The sequence below is a fragment of the Lampetra fluviatilis genome, chromosome 6 (assembly GCF_964198595.1).
Source record: "Lampetra fluviatilis chromosome 6, kcLamFluv1.1, whole genome shotgun sequence".
Lineage (NCBI taxonomy): Eukaryota > Metazoa > Chordata > Hyperoartia > Petromyzontiformes > Petromyzontidae > Lampetra > Lampetra fluviatilis.
Window position 1 is genome coordinate 450067 of NC_136280.1, and position 23075 is coordinate 473141.

The window sequence follows — 23075 nt, forward strand, 5'->3', positions numbered from 1 at the left end:
CATCCATACAGACCCCACACAGCAAGGCGCACGAGTCGGGAATCGAACTCGGGCGCTTCTGGCTGTGAGGCGTGAGTGTGTCTGCGCCCGCACTGTGGGTGTCGTGGTGTCGTGTGTGCGCGTCTCGTGCTTCCGTGGGGAGCGGTAGTGTAGCGGTCAGCGCACTGCACTACGCCGAGTTCGAGTCCCGCTTACGGCCAACAACCAGGAACTAATATCTGAAAAAGTCCTGGGCCTCCCCTAGGTCGACTAAGCTTAAAACGAGTACCTGGTAAGAGCCCATTGCTGCGTGGAGCGGTGGCACGTGCGAGAGTCATCGGTTTCTTGAGCTGCACAGGCCGCGATGGCGTGGAGGAGGCCGTGATACACTCACTCATCTTACACTGACTCACTCACGCATCATACACTGACTCACTCACACATCATACTCACACTACCACTGACTCACTCACACATCATACACTGACTCACTCACACATCATACACTGACTCACTCACGCATCATACACTGACTCACTCACACATCATACTCACACTACCACTGACTCACTCACACATCATACACTGCTTCACTCACACATCATACACTCACTCACACTACCACTGACTCACTCACACTACCACTGACTCACTCACACTACCACTGACTCACTCACTCATCATACACTGATTCACTCATCATACGCTGACTCACTCACTCATCATACACTCACACATCATACACTGACTAACTCATCATACGCTGACTCACATCATACACTCACTCACACTACCACTGACTCACTCACACATCATACACTGGGAGTGTCATGCTGCCAGCTATGGCTGCAAGTTTGGTCGTACATGTTATGTATATCGTTTATTGTTACATTTGAATCACAGTTCCTATGATCACTGTTGTTACATTGTTTTTATAGCTTTAATTTGGTGATTCCGAAAACACATGGTTAAGCCATATTTCTTGCGGAAGTGCGGAGTTGGCCTGATAACGTTAATCTAAATTGTCTCATGGTTGTTATTGTTTGACTTACATCACACTGGGATTTTTGCACACAGCGTTGTAATACGGTGGTTTGTTTTTCTGGAAGATTTGCTGGTTTATCCAGGATGTTTCTGTTGCGCGTCGTCGCTTTAAGATGTTTCTCTGTTCTTATTCTGTTTGTTGCGGTTGCACCCGACTCAAGAGCCGCATGGCTCACAGGGCTCCACCTAATAAATGGAAACTTTAAACTTGACACCTGGTGCGGTGTGTAAATATCAGCACTCGGGAGACAAAGGTGTTGTGTGACCACCCACCCCCACAGGGCCGTGCCAGCCTTCATAGGTGCTCGCTAACAGCACTTGCCCCTACAGTATGCTAAGGTTTTACGGGGGATCTTTGTCTCACTCTGAGTGCACAGGCACAGAGTGAATGTGCGCGAGGCTGCCAGACCAGACGCCCCAGTGCTAAACCCCGAGGCTCCGGGGTGAAAACCATCGCGGTGTGGGCAGTGGGGGGGGGGTGGAGGGGCGTGATACCTGCGTGATGGGGGCGTGGGGTGCGCATGAGTCAAGGTAAAACCAACCACACCGCCGCGTTCACCTGTCGGCGACACGCGAAGAGACACGCCGTGCCGACTCCTGTACTGCCCGCAACCTGCCCTGTGATCTCAACGAACTGCTCCGTGCTGACTCCGTGCTGTACACGAACTGACGTGCTGTAAGTACTGCTTCTCGCGCCGTCTCACCGCCCGTGCCGTTGCGCTGCCGCGATGATGGAGGAGCTGTCAGTCTCAATTACGTGCCGGGTTGTGCGGTGGTGGCGGTAGTGGTTGGTGATGTCTGATGCAACACAAAGATGACGACGCTGGGACGCGTCATCTCCATCATCATCAATGTCATGAACATCAACATCAACAGCATCATCATCACCACGACCATCACCAACATTAATGATGGCCATCGTTATCACTGTTACCACCACCATCACAAATATTTGAGCGCGTTCCGTGTCAAGCCTCGGGGGGGGGGGGGGCTGGGACCCCCGCTGAGGAGTGCGGATCTCCCTTGGTACGGCCCCTCTCTGCGGGGGGGGTACTCCCGATCCTCACAATTGACCCGTGCGGTCGAGTCCGGCGCCCTTCGCTAATGAGTAACGCGCGGAGCCATAAAGAGCGACTCATTATAGATACATCCGCTGCAGGGGAGGGGGGTGGAGAGAAGGGGGGGCAGAAGAGGTTGTTGATCAGATGTGGCAGCAAACGAGGAGACAGCGCACCGCAACAGTGGAACTCGTGGTGAACTTGTGGTGAATTCGTGGTGAATTTGTGAACTCGTGGTGAATTCGTGGTGAACTCGTGGTGAATTCGTAGACTCGTGGTGAATTCGTGGTGAATTCGTGGACTCGTGGTGAATTCGTGAACTCGTGGTGAATTCGTGGTAAACTTGTGAATTCGTGGTGAACTTGTGAATTCGTGGTGAACTTGTGAACTCGTGGTGAACTCGTGGTGAATTCGTTAATTCGTGGTGGAGTCGTGGTGAACTCGTGGTGAATTCGTTAATTCGTGGTGGAGTCGTGGTGGAGTCGTGGTGAACTCGTGGTGAACTTGTGAATTCGTGAATTCGTGGTGAACTCGTGGTGAATTCGTGAACTCGTGGTGAATTCGTTCATTCGTGGTGGAGTCGTGGTGAACTCGTGGTGGACTCACGGCCACGGCAAGCGGTGTCCACCGCACTGGCTGGGCTCCCGAGGCAGTAGCTGCAGGACTCAAGACCCGGACTCCGATTTCAAGTTGCTCCTCAATCCATATCCGTACGAGAGAAGAACAACGCCCTGACTCAAACTCTACCCCCAAACCTAACCTAACCCCAAAGCAGACCCCCGGTGCGGGTTAGGGTCCTGAGTGACCCCAAGCACTTCCCGTGTGCGAGGTCAGGTGGTAGCTGACCCCGCGGAGATGCGGAGGAGCGGTGCAGAGGCTGTAGCCGAGCGACGGATACGGGGGGGGGCGGTCCCGAGTTCAGCGGTCGGCAACCTGCAGCTCTTTGGCTGCCCCCTTATGAGCAGCCTTTGTTATGAAACTGAAATCTTAAAGATAATTTAACGTAAAGATAATGTATTCATTGTGGCAGGAAATGGATGACGATGGCATGTCTTGGTGACAACAATTTGTACAAACTGTGTTGTTAACGCATAACTAAGGGGGGGGGGGGACAAACTAAATGGACGCAGTTTATCCCATCACCTATCTAGTTTATTTAAGTGAGAATGTGCGTTGTTGTTGTTGTTGTTGTCATCTTGCTGTACACCAGCTGCTGTGTTCGTGCACAAGTATCTCTGCGTGCTCTGCTACTTCTTCTTCTGCTTTGAAAGCTCGCCTACCCCTGGCCCACTTCAACGGTGCCCCCCCCGCCCCCCCACAGCCTGTAACTGCCTGCTAGAGACAGAGCTGTTAGAGACAGAGCCGCGAGCGAGCAGTACCCATGAAGGCCGGCACGGCACACGAGGCGGTGGGTGGCTCACACCACGCCCGGCCGCCTTTGTCTCCCACAGTGCTCATTGTGAACAGACCGAATTTGGTACTCGCGTGAAGATGAGTCTGCCTGTGCTATGCCCCGCACACACAAACACGCGCGTGTGTGTGTGTGTGTGCTATGCCCCGCACACACACACACGCGCGTGTTTGTGTGTGTGCTATGCCCCGCACACACACACACGCGCGTGTTTGTGTGTGTGCCGGTGTTAGCGCGCTGCGCTCCGGACTCTGTTACCCGAGTTAATTTTTCGTCCACAACCGACATCGGTGACGTATACTTTAACCGGTCCTACACCTCTATCCCATAGGTCCACTCAGCCTTAAATGAGTACCTGGTGCGGTGTGAAAACATCAGACGGAGTCGACCGGTCATGGTGTTGGCCACTCACCACCTGGGGAGACGAAGGCGGCTGGGTTATCGTGCTCGCCCCCCCACCCCACCCAAATGTTCCATTTCGGCTTCTTTAGGTGCTCGCTAACAGCACTTGCCCCAACAGCAGCCTGTTACGAGTCTACATGGGGCACCTTTGTCTGTGTGCCGGCGTCACCTTCACCACACCGGCACCCGTGGGTGCGGGGCCCGGGGGAGGTTATGGCCTCGTGGCGTCGCGTCACGTGCTTCTATTTTGTTTCTCCGCCAGCCGCTGAGCTGAAGCCAACTTTAAACTCGACTCCAGCAGCTGCTGCTGTCGAGGCTGGAGGCGAGAGGGAGGCTCCAGGAATGCGGGGGGAGCCGCCCGCTCTCGCGGGGAGGCCACGCGCGTCAGCGTGGCCTCGCTCAGGCAGTCAGTCGCCCTTTGTCGTCGCCGTTGTGGTGAAGGCGCAGGCCAGCAATGGCCGTGCTCGCGCCGCTGCTGGCCGAAGAGCCTCCACTAGAGGGAGCTCTGGAGGCTATTTTTAGTCTCTTCTTCCACGGCTTGGAAGAGACGGGAGTCGCCACGCTTTAGCCCATCACAACCCGAACTCACACGGGGCAGCCCGTGTGAGCAGTTGTCGTTGCAGCGTGGAGAGGCCTTCATCCAGCAGTGGCTCGGGCCTGGCTTGTGGTGTTGAGGGGTCGTCCCCTACTCCCTTCCTGAGTCCAGCCTCAGTCGTGGCCCCGTCAGCTGTTAGGGTGACGTCACGGCTGCCGCTGAACAAACAGCGAAACCTGAGTCAACATCACTGACTCCACACGACACACATCACCACCACCAACACCAGCATCACAACTCACACCATCACAACTTTCATCATCATCACCATCAGCACCCCCTGTGAACCTGGCCATCTGTTCTCTTCGCAACCACGGCTAGCGTCAGTGACGAGACGAGGGATCCTGTGAACCTCCGCGAGGTCGACTCAGCCTTAAATGAGTTCCTGGTGCGGTGTGTAAACGTCGGCACGCGGGAGACAAAGACGGCCGACCATGACATCGGTCACACCACTCCCTCGTGCGTCGCCCCGACCTGAGGTGGTCTCGCACACAGCACTTGCCCCACCAGTTGCACGGGATGTCTCTGTCTTTGTGTGTACAGTCCACTTGCGTGTTTGTACAGGTGTCAACAGGTCGTGTTTTGTCTTTGTATACACCGGCGTATGTGTATGGATATATACACACACGAGTGGGTATGTTGTGTACTGTACACGTGTATGTGCGGTGCGTACTCGTGTGTGCAATGTATATAGGTGTGTGTACATGCGTTCTGTGTACTCGCTAACAGCACTTGCCCCAACAGTCTATTAAGGCTATACGAGGGATCTTTGTCTTGTTTTGTACACGTGTGTTGGTACACGAGTTATGCACACGCGTGTGTATTTGTCGTATTGACCTCCGGGCCGTAATAGGTTCTCGCTTGGAGTACTTGCCCCAACAGCCTATACGGGCGACCTTTGTCTTGTTCACCTGCGGGGAGTCGAGTGGCCCCGTGACTCCCCCGAGTCCGTGAGCGCGCGCGTCCACGGAACCTCGCAGAGAGTGAGACGAGACAGAGGGGGGCAGGGGGGCAGGGAGGCAGGAGAGTGAAACGAGACAGAGGGGGGCAGAGGGGGGCAGGTGAGCAGGGAGGCGACAGGGAGGCGACAGGGAGGCGAGTGGTGACGTCACAGCCGCCAATCACAGCCGCTGGAGGCGCTGTCACCGCCGCACGCTGCTTCTCCCCAGGCCGCGAGTCGCAGGTGACGCTCACCCCGCTCGCCTCGCTCGCCAGGTGAGGCTCACCCCGCTCGCCAGGTGAGGCTCACGGGTGTCTCATCCCGTCTTACCTCGCCGGGATCCTCGCTCCCTAGCAGAGAGAGGGAGGTAAAGACCGAACCCCTTTCACAGGCTGTGTGTGAGCTTCTGGGTGTGTGGGCTGTGTGTGTGAGTCGCAGGGTGTATGGGCTGTGTGTGAGCTATTGGGTGTGTGGGCTGTGTGAGTTACTGGGTGTGTGGGCTGTGTGTGTGGGCTGTGTGTGTGGGCTGTGTGTGTGGGCTGTGTGTGTGGGCTGTGTGTGTGGGCTGTGTGTGTGGGCTGTGTGTGTGAGTTACTGGGTGTGTGGGCTGTGTGTGTGAGCTACTGGGTGTGTGGGCTGTGTGTGAGTCACTGGTGTATGTGGGCTGTGTGTGTGTGCTGTGTGTGTGTGCTGTGTGTGTGTGCTGTGTGTGTGTGCTGTGTGTGTGTGCTGTGTGTGTGTGCTGTGTGTGTGTGCTGTGTGTGTGGGCTGTGTGTGTGGGCTGTGTGTGTGAGTTACTGGGTGTGTGGGCTGTGTGTGTGAGTCACTGGGTGTGTGGGCTGTGTGTGTGTTACTGGGTGTGTGGGCTGGGTGTGTGGGCTGTGTGTGTGAGTTACTGGGTGTGTGGGCTGTGTGTATGAGTCACAGGGTGTGTGGGCTGTGTATGAGCTACTGGGTGTGTGGGCTGTGTGTGTGAGCTACTGGGTGTGTGGGCTGTGTGTGTGTGTGTTACTGGGTGTGTGGGCTGGGTGTGTGAGTCACTGGGTGTGTGGGCTGTGTGTGTGGGCTGTGTGTGTGGGCTGTGTGTGTGGGCTGTGTATGTGAGTTACTGGGTGTGTGGGCTGTGTGTGTGAGTCACTGGGTGTGTGGGCTGTGTGTGTGGGCTGTGTGTGTGGGCTGTGTGTGTGGGCTGTGTGTGTGTTACTGGGTGTGTGGGCTGGGTGTGTGAGTCACTGGGTGTGTGGGCTGTGTGTGTGGGCTGTGTGTGTGGGCTGTGTGTGTGGGCTGTGTGTGTGGGCTGTGTGTGTGGGCTGTGTATGTGAGTTACTGGGTGTGTGGGCTGTGTGTGTGAGTCACTGGGTGTGTGGGCTGTGTATGAGCTACTGGGTGTGTGGGCTGTGTGGGCTGTGTGTGTGTTACTGGGTGTGTGGGCTGGGTGTGTGGGTTGGGTGCTTCCTCCCCGGTGTCGGGTTCGGCCGCAGTGGCCCTACAGCAGCAGCCGCCGTCGTCTTGGCTGTTGACATAGCTGTTGACATAGCTGGTGACATAGCTAGTGGCACCGCCGCCGCGTTGTGTCGGTGTGCACAGCTGCCCCCCCGTGTCTGGTAGCGAACTTCACGGCACTCAGCGGCCACACTTCGCCACCGAGAGCCGCAGGCCCCCCCCTCCCCCCCCCCCATTCGGCAATGACGGTGCCGCTGGTGTTTATTGACGGTGCCGCTGGAGTTGTTCCAGGAAAGCCTCGCTGAGTCTCGAGGCTTGGGACGTTCGGCACTGAATCCCGTCCACCCTAGAGAGTGGCCGCAGGCTCGAGGGAGGGGGGGGAGCACAAATCGGCTCAAGGTTCCCCTACGGCCATGTGCCCCCAATGCCGCACTGCTCGCTGGTGGCTGCCACTGCTGAGATGAAAGTGCGGGGGGCATTACGTGGCAAGAAGAGAGCACGCCATGTGACCGACTCCGGTCCCTTTTGAAATTGAGACTCATGCGTGTCCCTCGAGTCTCCATGGGGTTAGCTTGACACGCATCGCGACTTTTCGTGGTTGTTTGTGTTGGGAGACTACTTCCGGATTGTCCAGGACCGCGAATTCAAAAGCACGACGTCTCTTGGGCAAACCAGGATGTGTGATGGGCTCCTCTGGACGACCCAATCCCTCGCTCCTTCGGGGACGGGGGCCGGGCCCCGCTGGGCCGTGCTGGGGCCTCGGGGTCCCAGAGGCGCGGCGGGCAGGAGGAGGAGCGGGGAGAGAGGGGGGGGGGCATCGCCTTTGTGTTGCTGCTGTAGGCGCCGAGGAGCTTCTCGCTCTGGCTGGGGGTGTGGGGGAGGGGCCGAGGGGGGCTCGCACAAAAGGGCCCCGCGGGAGGCCGAGAGGCGACGCCGCTTCCCTCCTCCTCCCCCCGTCGCCCCGGGCCGGGCCGCTGTCCGCGTGTGCGATTCGGGGGCCCAGACGGGTTGCGTCCAGGGGGTTCGGGCCCCCCGTGTTTAGTTGTGGGGCCCCCCCGGCCCCCGGAGCTCTCCGTTTCGTGCTCCGCGAGAAGGAGCTGGTGGTGGTGGCTGCAGGCCCCCAGGTAAGGCGACGCCTTGCTCCCTGGGGCCACGGGAGGGTTGTGAGGGAAGTCGCTGCCGCTGCTGCTGCTGTTGCCATTGTTGTTCTTATCTGCAGAGCGAGATGATAGACTTTGTGTCGTGGCAGCCGCGCTCCCATGGTTACAGGTGTGTGATTGCGGCGGTGTAGACGTCGCTATCGGAGATGATTGAGGATATCGCTGTGGTGGTGGTGTCGATGTGGCCCGAGATGAAGGTTATGGAGGAGGTGGAGAGAGTTGCTGTAGACGGTGCCGTCTCGAACGCGTGCGACAAAGTGCGCGTAACAGTGCCCCCCTCGCCCCCCCCTTACTGTTTGCGCCAATCTCCACGTGTTCCCCAGCGTCCGTGCCCCTCTGTCTCTGTGTGTCTCCCTGTCTCTGTGTCTCTCTGTCTCTGTGTCTCCCTGTCTCTCTGTCTCTGTGTCTCCCTGTCTCTGTGTCTCCCTGTTTCTGTGTGTCTCTGTCTCCCTGTCTCTGTGTGTCTCCCTGTCTCTGTGTGTCTCATTGCCTGCCACCTGTCCCTCGTATCGTGTCTCGCCGTGCGTCTACAGGACCCCTTCTGCCTGTGTCTACGTCGTAGAGGCTACTAACTAAGAGGTAGTGGTGGTGCCGTGCCGGCCGTCATAGGTGCTGCTCGCGAACAGCACTTGCCCCAGCAGTCTGTGAAGGCTACAGGGGGGATCTTTGTTTGGAGGGGGCTGTATAAGTGGAGGAGGAAGTGACTGCAAGGATTCATACTCTTAGGTTTTGTCGGTAAAGTCACGTAGGTAAAAATGAATAATAAAAAGAATAGAAATAATAATAGAAATAAAAATAATAAATCACGACGTTTCGGAGGCAACACAAGTCTCCGTCATCAGTTGGGACCGTCACAGCCAGATTTACTGTAACCAGTGAGGCAAAATTCCAAGAGACGAGCTCTTAAATACAAGTTAAGGGGGGAGGGGCTTATCTGAATGTGGTAGCCAATGAATGGAACGTGTTGGGGGGGGGGGGCTAAAAGAGAACAACAGTAGTACAAGTCGTACCCGGTGTTGGTTGACAATCCAAATACAAAAAGGGAGAGTACTGTTAAACGCTGGGGATGTCAACACTCGGTAAAGTAGAATAGTGCCTGTCAAATAAGATGGTCCAAATATGTGTAGTTAAGTCTTTTTTACATGCTTAATAACATCTTTCCAATGATTACTCAGTTTGTACCCATCATCACGGTTGAAGTTATGTCTGTGTTTGTATAACAGGAGGTGGTAGGGGTAGTGGCTGGGGTAGTGGAGGAGGTGGTGGGGGTAGTGGAGGGGGTGGTGGAGGGGGGTGGTGGGGGTAGTGGAGGGGGTGGTGGAGGGGTAGTGGAGGGGGTGGTGGAGGGGTAGTGGGGGGAGGTAGTGGAGGGGGTGGTGGGGGGGGGTAGTGGAGGGGGTGGTGGAGGGGGTGGTGGGGGTAGTGGAGGGGGTGGTGGAGGGGTAGTGGGGGGAGGTAGTGGAGGGGGTGGTGGGGGGGGTAGTGGAGGGGGTGGTGGGGGTAGTGGAGGGGGTAGTGGTGGGGGTAGTGGGGGGGGGTAGTGGAGGGGGTGGTGGGGGGGGGGTAGTGGTGGGGGTAGTGGTGGGGGTAGTGGGGGGGGGGTAGTGGAGGGGGTGGTGGGGGGGGTAGTGGAGGGGGTGGTGGGGGGGGGTAGTGGAGGGGGTGGTGGGGGGGGTAGTGGAGGGGGTGGTGGGGGTAGTGGAGGGGGTGGTGGAGGGGGTGGTGGGGGTAGTGGAGGGGGTGGTGGGGGTAGTGGGGGGGGGTGGTGGGGGGGTAGTGGAGGGGGTAGTTGTGGGGGTGCGTGGGGAGTTTGGGGCTCAGAGCAGCGGGGCAGCGCGGGCGTCTCCATGGCGACGGGGCCTCTGCCGAGGAAACAAAAGCGCGGCCGGGTTCGGTGCACGGGTCCAGTGGTGGTGGTTGTGGTAATGGTGGTTGCTGTGTTGGTGGTTGTTGTTGTAAAGGTGGTTGCCGTGTTCATGTTGTTGGTGACTGTGTTGGTCGTGGTTGTTGGGGTACTTGCAGGTCGAGCGTTCTGATTCTGAGGCGACAGTGTTTGTCACACTGCCGCAGTCTTGGTCGTGGTTTGTTGTTGAGCTTCTTGTTATCACTCACGGCCCTTGAGATCACATTCTAACGCCTTGTATGAATTAAAACCCACCCGGGGGCACAACACAATCTTTTCTGTTGACGTTCGGTAGGTTTAGCGGTAGCCGTGGGCATTGGTAGTTGCAGCTGTGGGGCAACAGCATCGACCGGAGTCCTCTCTGATCCACACGCGAGGCAGCGCCCCCCCCCCCACCACCATCACCCCCCCACCGCCACCATCACCCCCCCTACACCGCCACCATCACCCCCCCACCGCCACCATCACCCCCCACACACCGCCACCATCACCCCCCACACACCTCCACCATCACCCCCCCTACACCGCCACCATCACCCCCCCACACCGCCACCATCACCCCCCACACCGCCACCATCACCCCCCACACCGCCACCATCACCCCCCACACCGCCACCATCACCCCCCACACCGCCGTCACCACATTACCTCCCGTGCCACGCATTGTTGTACACCCGTCACGCCCGCTGTGTTACCGGTTCTGTGGCACACACACATTACACACACACCACACACACACCACACATTACACACACTACACACACACTACACACACATTACACACACCACACGCACACACACTACACACATTACACACACACCACACATACACACCACACATTACACACACTACACACACACTACACACACACTACACACACACACTACACACACATTACACACACATTACACACACCACACACACACTACACACACTACATACACACCACACACACACTACACACACACACTACACACACACACTACACACACACTACACACATTACACACATTACACTCAGTATACACACATTGCACACACATTACACACACACACTACACACATTACACACACACACATTACACACACACTACACACATTACACACACACATTGCACACACACACATTGCATACACACATTACACTGGCTCAACACAAACCACACAATGGCAGGATCGTTGTCCTCCCGTAACCCCCCTGCCGACATCATTGTTCTTGTGATATCCCTTCGGTAGCGATGCTGCTGCTGCTGCACCTTGGGTTCCCGCTGATGGCGGAGGCGATTGTCACATTGTGAGTCGAGGGTTGCCAATGGGCAACCCCGGACAGAGGTCGCCAAACGTCGCCAGCACCGACCGCGTCTCTCGCACCTTGCACTAGCGGCAGCTTGGAATCGATTCACGAGGAGGCACCATTCACTTTGTCCTGCCCGTCTCTCGTGTCTGTCCCCCCATTACACACGCACCACACGCGCCGTGTACAGCCGTGTTCACCAGATGTACACTTACTAGTAGTAATCAATTACAACCGTTTTTAAGTCCACTGCTGGATGAAGGCCTCTCCCCACTATATTAGTCATGGGACTTGTTTGACCATACTTCACCACACTGGTCAGTGCGAGTAGGTGAAGTTGGGGGGCTTGGAGTGAAGGGGGGGGCAAGACCGGTTTAGATATCACTTTCCCACGGGTTGCCACCTGTCCGGGTTTGACACGGATAGTCCTGGCATCAGCATGTGTGCTTGGGGGACCTGGCACCGGTTTTGGCGTGTGACATTTACTACAGGAGACTGCACAGCCTTGAGAACAGACCTGGGCCCACTGAGTAATGTGTCTGCGTTGGTATTGTGGGAAAAGGTGGCAGCCTAATTCCCCACTGATGTTAGCAGTGGGTGGGGGAGTCCCCAGTGACAATTTACTTAACGATAAATTTGGCCAAAAGTCATTAAAGGGCTAAATTTGTCAAATGTTAGTACATCGGTAGATGATACCTCCCTCCCCACCCACACCTGGAATGCTCTTGCGTCTGTCCTTTCTGCGCGTTCGTGTTGCGTCTCGTTCAGGTTTCAATTATTTATTTGCCAAGCAGAAATGCAGCCGTTTCATAAGAAGACACTCACGCATAATTAAACGTCTCTTTTTCAGTTTATTTGTTTGGAATTCAACCGTGTTTATGGTTTGGGTTTGTCCATGTGGTACATTTTTCCCCAACCTTATTACATGGTAGTATGTTTTTTTTTAATCTATGGGAGGAAACTTATGCAGAACAGGCAGAGAGAATACAAACTGCACACAGAAAGGAGCCCAAGTCGGGAATCGAACCCAGGTCATTCGTGCTGTGAGGCACGAGCTTTGCCACGGCGCCACCCTGCTGCCCGATGCTGCCAATGAATCTGTAACAAGTTTCTCCTCACCTGTGGCTTAAGACTTCGAATGACTGAATTCCACATCAGCATATAATAATAATGTATCGAATGGTGTATTTTCTATGCTTTGGTGGTACATGTGTATTTTTCTGTTGTTTTGGATTTTCTTAAATCCAGGTCTTAAAAAGACACGTGTGACCTCTGGACTCTTACCAGGTTAATATAAAGGCCATCAACAATAGTTCACGGCCCTTTTAATTAAAAGTTTATTTTGTTTAACCGGGTGTGAATTCAAGAGTCCAAGATAATAGCCTCATTTGTAAGCGTGACTTTGGTCACCACAATGGAGCAAATTTAAATCACAACACTACTGGATGAAGGCCCCTTGCTGTGTCAGTCGTGGTGGTTGACCATGTTTCACCGTGCTTTTCAGTGGAAGTTGGTGAATGGGGTGGGGGGGGCCCAGGACCAGTTAAAATAAAAATCCCCATGGCTGCAAGCCATGGCCGGGACGGGAACTCTGGTCGCGGGGTTCAGAGCGCTCTGAGCTAACCGCTGTGCCACCGCTTGGCCTGTAAATGTCCTCGAATAAGCTACAATTAGAAGTAGCAAAACTCGCTACATACTTATACAAATGAAAATTTGTCTTCTGTTTTTAATCTATTGCATCATAAAAAAAACCATGATGTTTAAATCCGAGTCCTGGTCTTGAGTGAGATTAGTTTTTCAGAAGAATCTGTTCAACCAATTTAACAAAGTTTTTACAAACTAACAGCCATACTCTCCAGCAAAACAGGGTTTTTTCCCACTCGCTGTGTTCGGTCCTGATCGTACCGGATGGGTGTTGTGTCGAGGTTTTGTCTGGTTGTTGTTTGGAGGTATCGTCTGGCTGGTTGATGTGCCGCGTGTTTCTGCGCTGTGAGGAGTGTTTCTGCAGCATGAGTTTGTGTATTCGTGTCTCACCTCTCTGTACCAAGGGCAGCGATACAGCCGTAGTGGAGTTGTGGTCACGGTTGTCGCGATACGGTCACAGTAGGGGTTATTTGGTTACGGTGGTGGTGATGCAGTCATGCTTATCGGGTCACGGGGGGCGGCTTTTTTAGTCACGGCGGTGGTGATATGGTCACGGTGATGGTGGTAGCTGTCGATGCCACACGTGTGTTTAAATGTGCCTCTTTGTCTCCATTATTTCGTCCTCTAGAAATGCCATCTAGAGCCGTGCAGCGGGAGATCGTGTGCTCTGACGCGCAGTTGGAGCCAGATTGCGGTGCGTACGCTGCTCCCAGCCACGGGTTGGGACTTTCCCACACTTACAGCGGCGGTACCGACCTGCCCAGGGCCGTGGACGGGGGCTCCAGCGAGGACGAGGAGCCAGTCGGACGGTGGGACGCCAGGACCCACCGCGGCCGCTCGCGATACGGCGACACGCGGCTCCTCACCTCCGTGGCTCTCAGTGGTGGAGTAGCGAGTCGCAGGGAGGGAGGGTCCCGGGCCACGGACCACGGTGCACTGGTGAGTCCGCGGACCGGGAGACTGTCTCTGCCGGACCTGTCGTGGTTCATGTCTCGCCGCGAAAACGATAGCTGCTGCTATGGTGGTGCTAGTAGTGGAGTGAGTGACTCTAGGGAGTTCTCACCCCTCTTCCACTGGCACATCCTAGCTGAGCCATCGCAGGGCCATTCCAGTACAGGTTGTTTTCCACTGGCTCGTTGCCATGCGGAGCCACAACCAAACCCTGATACGCTGGCCCCACAAGGCACCTGAATCTAGCTCTGGGCCAAGCAGGGCAAGGGTGAGGCTAACGACTGGTGTTCCTTACGTGCGATGTCAGTCAATACAACTCAAGCGCAGCGTCACCGCATTGTCTACAGGCGTCCCGATTTGTTCATTGCGTGCGCCCCTAGCCTCCCTGAGCCACGCCAGGCTGGCTCGGCACCCCCCCCCCCCCAAGCATCGATGTATTGGACAGTGGAGTAGCGATGTAAGATACAAGAAGCTGGGCTTGCTACCCAGAAGTGGCGGGATCCATCCGGACGGAGATAAAGAACTCGTGTATAATTGTACTTGGTGCTACGTTGCACACTTTCCCATTCGCCTACAAGTATTTGATGTGGTTCCGGCGTGTTTCGGTGCGTACATTTTATATCATTAAATGATTTTACTTGGATTAAAACTTGAGATGAAACATCTTGTTTCCAAGGTTTTTTGTAATAACATCTATTGGTTTTACTTGCCTTGGTATGGGGTGGTGTCATGTGATGTGGCTTGGTGTGTGTGTGTGGCATGGGGTGGTGTGCAGTGGTGTGGTGTCACATGGCTTGGTGGTGTGTGTGTGTTGCAGATAGACATGGGCCAGGCGAGTCACGACAAGTCATCTATGAGCTCCTATCTTGGTAAAAGAAACATCTACACAGGTAATGAGGTCATCAGTCATGTCCACCACCATCATCATCATCATCACCTTGGATTTTGTTTGTCAGGTTACTCACTTGTAACATTCAAAGTCAAAAGTAATGTCCTTGTTTATAGCAGTGAGCTCGTGGTGGAGATTCCGAATTCCTGTGGTTGTGCCAAGTCTACCCATAGGACAAGCACTCTTCACTTCCCCACAAAGTGGTAGTTAGAGGAATTATTGGCTAAGTCATCCTCCGACCAGGATTTTAACTCAAGACCTTCCGATTGCGAAGCCACACACTCTTCCATGAAGCCGCCTGACTTGAGAATTCCTTTATTAACATCGCCAAGTGTTCTGCACCGAGTGTAACAATCTGATCATTTGGCCCATACATTTTGATCTCGTTTCTAATTGATTACTTGGTATTGTGATTTTGGAAGTGATTATGAACAATAGTGCAGTTTCTAGCATGCTGTACTGTAAACCCGCCAACATGAGTTCAATTCCTGCATCAGGTGCGAATGATATCTTAGCCGGTTCCGAGTCCCTCGACACTCCACATTGACCAAAGCGGTGAGTTAAGTACGGTGAAGTAAGGTCACGTCGACTTGCATGACTCACACGCCATGCCTTCATTCACCAACGAATTGACAAAGGCCTGGAAGTTATTCTTTTATTTCTAACTAATATCAATTATTCACCGAACAAATTCTGAATTTCTAGACTTTTGCCAGCACCTCACAAGCATTTCAACCCACCCAGATGATTGTTTTGATGTGGATGTTTGGTCGATGGTGGTGATGATAATGATGCGAATGAATGATGTTGCTAATAAGGATGCTTTGGCCCCCCAGACTCCGTGCTCATGTCGGGGACTCTGGGCAGGAGCAGCTCTGTGCGTGAGCGTGCGCAGAAGTTCCAGGCGAACGAATCATTGCCCTTCCAGTTTGGCACTGACTACACTCTGGAGCACAAGGAGCGACTGGGCCTGGCTCGATCCCAATCGCAGAAGATCGCACCGAGCGGCTCAGAGCACCGAGCAACTCCAAACTGGTTGAGAGGCAACAGGAAATCATCACCACCACCATCCTCATACGAAGACAGACAGAAATCATTACCATCGTTATCATCAAACAGAAATATCCAGAATTCATCACCACCACCACCATCCTCAAATAGAGACAGCCGGAACTCATCACCACCACGGTCCTCATCCAAAGACAACTGGAAATCATCACCACCACCATCCTCATACGAAGACAGCCGGAAGTCATCACCACCATCCTCATACAAAGGCAGCCGGAAATCATCACCACCATCCTCATACGAAGACAGCTGGAAATCATCACCACCACCATCCTCAAATAGAGACAGCCGAAACTCATCACCACCATCCTCATACAGAGACAGCCAGAAATCATCACCACCACCATCCTCATACGAAGACAGCCGGAAGTCATCACCACCATCCTCATACAGAGACAGCCAGAAATCATCATCACCACCATCCTCAAATAGAGACAGCCGGAACTCATCACCACCACCATCCTCATACAGAGACGGCCAGAAATCATCATCACCATCCTCATACGAAGACAGCCGGAAGTCATCACCACCATCCTCATACAGAGACAGCCAGAAATCATCATCACCACCATCCTCATACGAAGACAGCCGGAAGTCATCACCACCATCCTCATACAGAGACAGCCAGAAATCACCACCACCACCATCCTCATTGAAGGAGGACCGGAAATCATCTCCGCCATCATCTTTCAGAGCGACTTGGAAGCCTTCACCACCGCTCTCGAAAGCGAGCCACAAATCATCTCTACCTCCCTTCAGAGAGACCACCAAGTCATCGCTCCTCTCCAGTGACCACTGGAAATCCTCAACCCACGGTGCTTTGCTGCCGCAACCCCCGAATACATTGCAGTCGTCCGGCGGCGGTTTTCAGCAGGTACAAAGTGAATTGCAGCCGCATCCGGATGGGGATGCCGGTGCACGTCAGGATTGGCAGACCAGGGCCTCTGCCCAGCTGCCACAGGAGGGCGCTTGTGTGGGAGTGCTCGGCGAGAGGCTGTCGCTCGGGGAGATGGAAACGCAGAAGCTGGAGCCGCCCACCGCTGACCTCTCGCAAAGCCCGCGGAGGGGGTTTAAAGTTCGCTTGGCCCTGGATGAGGGCGAGACCGAAACCCGGACGCGGCCCTCCGCTTGCGGCGCGCGGCCCGGAGACGCGCGCTCCGCTGTTCGTCCGGCGCCGGCCACTACCCCGATCGGATCGGGGTACGTGGAGGAGGCACGATGCGTGCGCCCTTCCGAGCTCGCCATCGCGCGCGGCACAAGCGGTAGAGACGCGGGCGGCGCCGCCCAGTCCGCCCGCGACGCCACCGCCGCGCACTCCGCTCGCGCGGTCTTCCACGGGTGTTACAGTGAGCGTCTAGGGAACGGCACGACCGCACGTGGCGTCCGAGACGTCTCCCCGACCTTCACCGTGGACGACCTGCTCTCCTCGTCGCTGCTGCGTGGCATCCAAGGTGCCAGCTCTCCCAGCCGGGAGGCGGCCATCATCGCCGCAGAGGCCGTCGGAGACTCCGCGACGGCGACGGCCGCCCCCGTGCCGAGACTGTTGACGCGGAACTCCTCGGTGAGGGGCAGCCGCGTGTGGGGCGACCGTGGAGCGGACTCGCCCTGCAGGAAGAGGCTCGAGTTTTCGACGGCGCTGAGGAGGAGTGCGTCCCAGTACGCGCTGCGCAAGGAGAAGGAGGGCGAGGCCTCCGACGCCACCACCCTGCGCCGGCCCGTCTCGCTCCACGCGTTGCAGAAGCTGAGCGACGGCGACTCGCTCTACACATCCGGCAAGCCCCACGCCCGGCCCGACGGGGCCCTCGGCCACGGCAAGGCCACCTTCGGCCTGGCCGCACCCGGCGGCGGCACGAGCAGCCACGACGTGCCGCGTGGGGTCGCCGCCGCCGCCACCGGCGGCCTGGACGGCTCGAGCGGCGATCGCATTGCTGCACCGCCAGAGTCGGCTTCCCCGCGCCGAGGGGAAGTGGGGACAACCGCGCCGAGCAGACGGCAGCCACCATTCATTGTGCCACCCGTCACGGGGCCACCGGGAGGCGCGCCGCCGGCCGACGCGCCACCGGCCAGTGCGCCGCCAGATGCCGCCAACTCGGCCAACTTTTTCCGCCGGAAAGGAGGGCCCCGGATAATTCGCATGTGCAGGCCCAAGTCGTGGTGCTCCTTCCTCACCGAGACACAGATGGAGAAAGCGAAGGAGGCGGAGGAGGAGAATGCGGAGGAGAAGGAGGAGGCTGAGCCGGTGTCGGCGCAGCCGCAGGGCTCCGTCCCCAAACGCTGCATCTACCTGGATGTGAAAGCGACGAGAGGCCGTACGGACAACGCTGATGACACTGAGGGTAGCGATCCCGGGCGGTCGGAGCCTCCCGACAAGGTGAAGCATCCTCCTCATCGTGCTGCAGAGGAGGACGACGACACGGAGGAGCCGAGCGATGCACGGGACGGCGAGAGGACCTGGGCCCTGGGTATGAATATGACGAACTTGGATCGCACCGGCACTTCGCACCTGAGCCGGCGTAAGGCGATTTACTTGCGGCGAAAGCCGCCAAAGCGACGGGAGCAGGCGGTACCAGCCGCCGACACCGGCGACGGCATGGACGGTGCCAGCAGGTCTGACGGTGTCGCTCGGAGCGGCGAGACGATCTTCCAGGACCAGCGAGGAGGTGGCGGTGTGCGCCGGTGGGAGTCCCGGCCGGCGAGAGATTCGTGGGTAAGTTGCGCTTCCCGGTAATACCATTCCGCCACACTCCCCTTGCCCGTACAGTGGCAGATCGAGTGCGTGGCAAGCTGTGTTCATGGTTGACCGGGTGCTGTGGCAGGCAGCGGCTAGTGTAGATCACGCCTGTGGTAGGTGGCAGCTGTCACGGATAGCGGCGTAACAATTATCTTCGATAAATTGTCATGATTCCCTTAAAGAGTCGTGATGTGAACGTAGCAGCCTTGGGTTGGCTATGGGAGTCGGGGAAACCTTCCGACGCCGTTTGACACATGCACCGTATGGAAGAACCATGTGAATTGGTGGTTTTGCATCGTTACTCCCTCTAGTGGTGGGGGGCACGTGGGGCGATGAGAGAGAGGTGGGGGGGTGCGATAGCGTGAGTTTGCTCGCGCTGGGCGTTGCCGTTGACTGCTGTGAAGTGCGTAAACAAACCCGACCGATATCATCTGGAGACGGGCTACAGTGTTCCTATATAAGGGCCTCAAGGTCTGCACTCGCAGGCCCCAGTTACACGACCTAGTTTATATATATAACGTGTACCCTCACGTGTTTACGCGATAGGCGCATGGCCACTTTTCTGCCAACGGACACGCTGACCGAGACGCGGCAGCCGCGGGGAATCAGAAGTCGAGTTTTGCGCAAAGCCCACGCGGCACGTCGCGCTAGACCCCGTGGGGCACGCCGGGTGGGAGGAGCTCAATGCCGCCGTCTCGGTGGCCTAGCGCCCGGCGGCCCAGCCGCTGCGTTGGTTTGTGTGCTCGGTGCGAGTCTGCATTACGCACCCTTAAAGGCTCCCCCGTGTCTCTCGCCGCCGCGTCCCACCGCGTCCCGCCGCTTGCCGCGGCCCACATTCTCGCGTCCTCCTCTCCACCGCTACCCCACGGCCCGGGGGGAGGGGAGCCATGAAGCTGTGATAACATTCAGCTCGCCTACAAAACTGTCGCAGTCGGGGTGCGGTGTCTAAATGCGACCGCATCTCAAGAGGCCGTGCGGCAACGGTGAGCGTGTTTTGTTTATAGTGACTAAGAAAGAGGCAGTGAGTCCATAGGCAGAAGGAAAAAATGAAGTTCTTCAGGCAGGACATGAACAGGGGCAGGGTGTCGACAGCATGGATGTTTGGGGAAAGCAAATTCCCGCCGAGTGGCATGAGCGGCCTCCCACTGAGTGGAGTTTGACTGGGGGCTTCGACAGAGATCCTTGGCTGCTGGAGCGGAGAGTGCTTGGAGGTGGGGAGTGTGGTGAGATGAGAGGAGAGAGATAGGAGAATCAGTGGAGGTGGAGTTGAGTGAGATGAGAGGGGAGTGATCGGCAGGGGCGATTCCACAGAGTTTATGGTAAAAAACATTTGACTACGATCCGTGCGAAGCTGTGCGGCTCAAAGATTCACCCCGGGCAAGGGTGCCGAGCCGGCACAGCTGCCACCAGTCAACGTCGGCGTTTGCGCTCCGAGTCACTCGCGAGTAGACCGGGCGCTCGAGTGCAGCGGGATCCTGGTCTCTGGCCACTCACCAAAGTCCACACAAAGGAACCATCACGGCTCACTCGGTTGTCACCTAATTTGGCGAATTCCAGCTCTAAGAAAAAATATAAACATTTCCATTTGATTGCCACGCGATGAATGCCTCCGTAGCAGGGCACGCCAGAAGTTGGCACCATCTGACGTAGACAAGAGGCGATTGCAGACACCTCGTACATTGTCCTGTCATGCTAACTTCGAGTGGTCATCCTCGAGTACAAGGTTGGTGCACTGTTGTCTATGAGCATTTTTAATGAAGGTATCTTTATCACGACCGTATGCTGCTGATTGTAATCACCAGCGAAACGTTGTACTCAAATTGTCAATATTGCTGGTGTACTCTCCAACGGTGTGCTGAAGTAATAACGAATTGGCACATTTTGTTTACGTCACAAGCCTTAGTAATTGGCTGTGTCGCGTGGTGATGGGTTAATGACACATTTATATTTACGCGAACTAACCCAAAATAACCTTTATTTTGAAAATGACAAAAGGCACAAAAATATATGAAACATTAAATTCGTGACAAGTCAGCTCAAAATGTAATTCTACCACGTATCAATTTATTATTTTAAGATACAATCGTTTACAATTGGCGCCGATGCTAAGTGGACTCACAGGCGAGATTGACACAAGCTGGCTGCGATGAGCCGTATTGGGACGTGAAGCGGTCCTGGGACGGCGCGAGCCGCAGGTGTCGCGTGCGGGAATGGCGTGGGGGGGGTGCGGCCGATGAGCCGATAGCTCCTGCCCTTCTGAAGACTCCCTCCTCACGCCGATTGGACTCGCTACCAAATAAGGGAGTGTGCGCGAGGGCCACCCACCGAGGGCTGGGCGGTGGTGGCTTTGGAGATGGTGGCAGCGCTGTACCTGGAGGGTTACGTGGCACTTGTAGTAGTTCCTCGTGCCAGCGTGATGCAGGGGTTCCTGTCTCGCTGCTCCCGTTCCCTCCCACACAAAACGCTCCTTAGTTATGAAGCAATTGGCCAAACGTTGCGGCATGAAACCCTCCCCAAGAAGTCTGGAGACTTTACCGAGGCTTTCCCGCATTAATAAATGACGTTATTATTACGGTATATTATTTTTGTAGATTAAAGTGGGGGTGGGGGGGGAGGGAATCGAGAGTTGGCAGCGTGCCCGCACCGAGAGGGATTCCGTCCCACGCGATGGCAAAGTGCCGCAGAGGGAGCCCAGCGGATTGAGGGGTTCCAGGCTCGGGAAGAAGGTGGGGGGGGGGGGGTCCAGGCCTCGGTGTTGTTCACCAATGTGTGTGCCGTGGGGGTTGATATCTACGCTGATACATCTCTGCGGTGCGTGCTCGGGTTGTACCACGGTTTGTTCGGCACGAAGTCTGACGTTTCGCTCCAAATGCTGGGAGCTTCTTTAATTTTGCTGGGACTTTTTACAATTACGAAGGAGCTGAACGATACAGCTTCTTCAAGACTCTTCAAAGAAGCCCCCAACGCGTGGACCGGAACGTCGGACACGCTGCGACCAAATGTGAGCGGGGACGGCGTTGAGGGGCGGCTGGGCCCCAGTGTCTAACTGGAACACGTGAGAGAGATGATCGGGCCCTGAAGTGCAACAAGGATGCGTGGCAAATGCAGCTGGGCTCCGGGGATTTTGTGAGAGGAAGCCTTTGGACCCAGAGCAGAGCGGGTAAGACAGGAGGCAGCCGGGCTCTGGAGAGACGGTAGCTACCTGTGGGGACCGATGGCGGGGCCCCGCACTGGGCCAGCACAGGTGTGGGGGCTGCGCAGGTGAGAAGCTCAGAGGCCGTGTGATGTCATAGCGGTAGTCCGCACAGGGCTCGGCACACTGACGAGTTGCCGGCAGATTGAGAATGTCTGGTATGTGGAGGCAAAGCCCCGTAATTCCACGAGGGACCATAGAGGCCTTAAGTAAGCAGAGCCCGCTGCATTCCTCCTCCTCCTCCGCGCCAAGTGATTCAAAGCAGCGAGCTCTGGGCACGGTGGCGGCCTGAGCGAGCGCGCGTGCGAGTGCGTGTGTCATACGCTTGAGTAGTGCGTGAGTGTGTGTGTGCACTTAGCTTGGCACAAGTGCCGTGGTGACGTCACCGCCACTTCGTATTGCACAGCGGTTGTTGTTTTTGCGTGTCAGATCTTCTCCGGATAGCCTTTCACAGAATTTCGAGGCAAGTGCTGTTAGCGAGTAGCACCTATGGAGGCCGGCACGGCACACGAGGGGCTGGGTGGCCAGCAGCACGCCCCGCTGGTGGGTGCAGTGGTTTGCGCGCTGCGCTACAAATATGGCGACCCGAGTTAGATTCACACTTACGACCAGTGATAGTGCTACATATTTGGCTCAATTGAGTGCCTGGCCTGGCCTGGTGTGTGAGCAACATCCGCACTGGGGAGACAAAGGCAGCCGGGCGTGGTGGTGACGACCCACCCTGTCATGCGTCGTGTCAGCCTTCGGAGATGCTCGCTAACACACTTCCCCCAGCAGTCTGTTAAGGCTATACATGTGAAATTTGTCTTTGTATGGGCATGTGCTTGTGTGTAATCCCTTTGTGTGATATGTGAGCACGTGTGCATCACACGCGCGAGCGCGTGTGATGCTTTATGTGTAATCCCGAGTGAGTGTGTGATCTCGTTCGAGTGCTTGCTTGAGGGTGTTGGTGCCCTCCCGTGTGTTGGCACGAACTCACGCCCTCACCCATGCACGCACACGCGAATACAGCAGCAGCAGCAACAGGTGACCCCGTGCGTCAGCGGCGCTCGGGACCCTGGAAATCAGCAGCGGAGATAAAACTTGACAAAGTGATGCACTTACCCACACTCGGCCAATCGGAGCGCGCGGCCGGATTTAGAGAGCGGAGTGACGGGGAGAGGTGGGGGAGGAGGGATTTTTGGAGGAGTCACAGAGATGTGGGAGCCGAGGATGGAAAGTGGGAGTCGAGAAGAAGAGAGGGAGGGAGGGAGGGGAGGGCAGGCGGGGCCAGCCGAGGGCGGGAGTGGGATGGGAGCGGAGACCTAACGGTGTGGGCAGCTGTGACGGCGGGCGCACTCTCCGCTGGAGCCGCGCCGGGTCAGGAAGG

At 56.2% G+C, this 23075-nt stretch overlaps 1 protein-coding gene across 1 annotated transcript in view; it reads left to right on the forward strand.

The window, feature by feature from the left end:
* Positions 1-7765: 7765 nt before the first annotated feature.
* Positions 7766-23075, forward strand: part of LOC144932942 (uncharacterized) — a 33579-nt gene continuing 18269 nt past the window's right edge. The window contains exons 1-4 of the mRNA XM_078857342.1: positions 7766-7996; positions 13503-13813; positions 14643-14715; positions 15551-18489. Coding sequence (XP_078713468.1) covers positions 13505-13813; positions 14643-14715; positions 15551-18489 — 3321 coding nt within the window. The 5' untranslated portion in view covers positions 7766-7996; positions 13503-13504. The remainder of the gene's footprint in view (positions 7997-13502; positions 13814-14642; positions 14716-15550; positions 18490-23075) is intronic.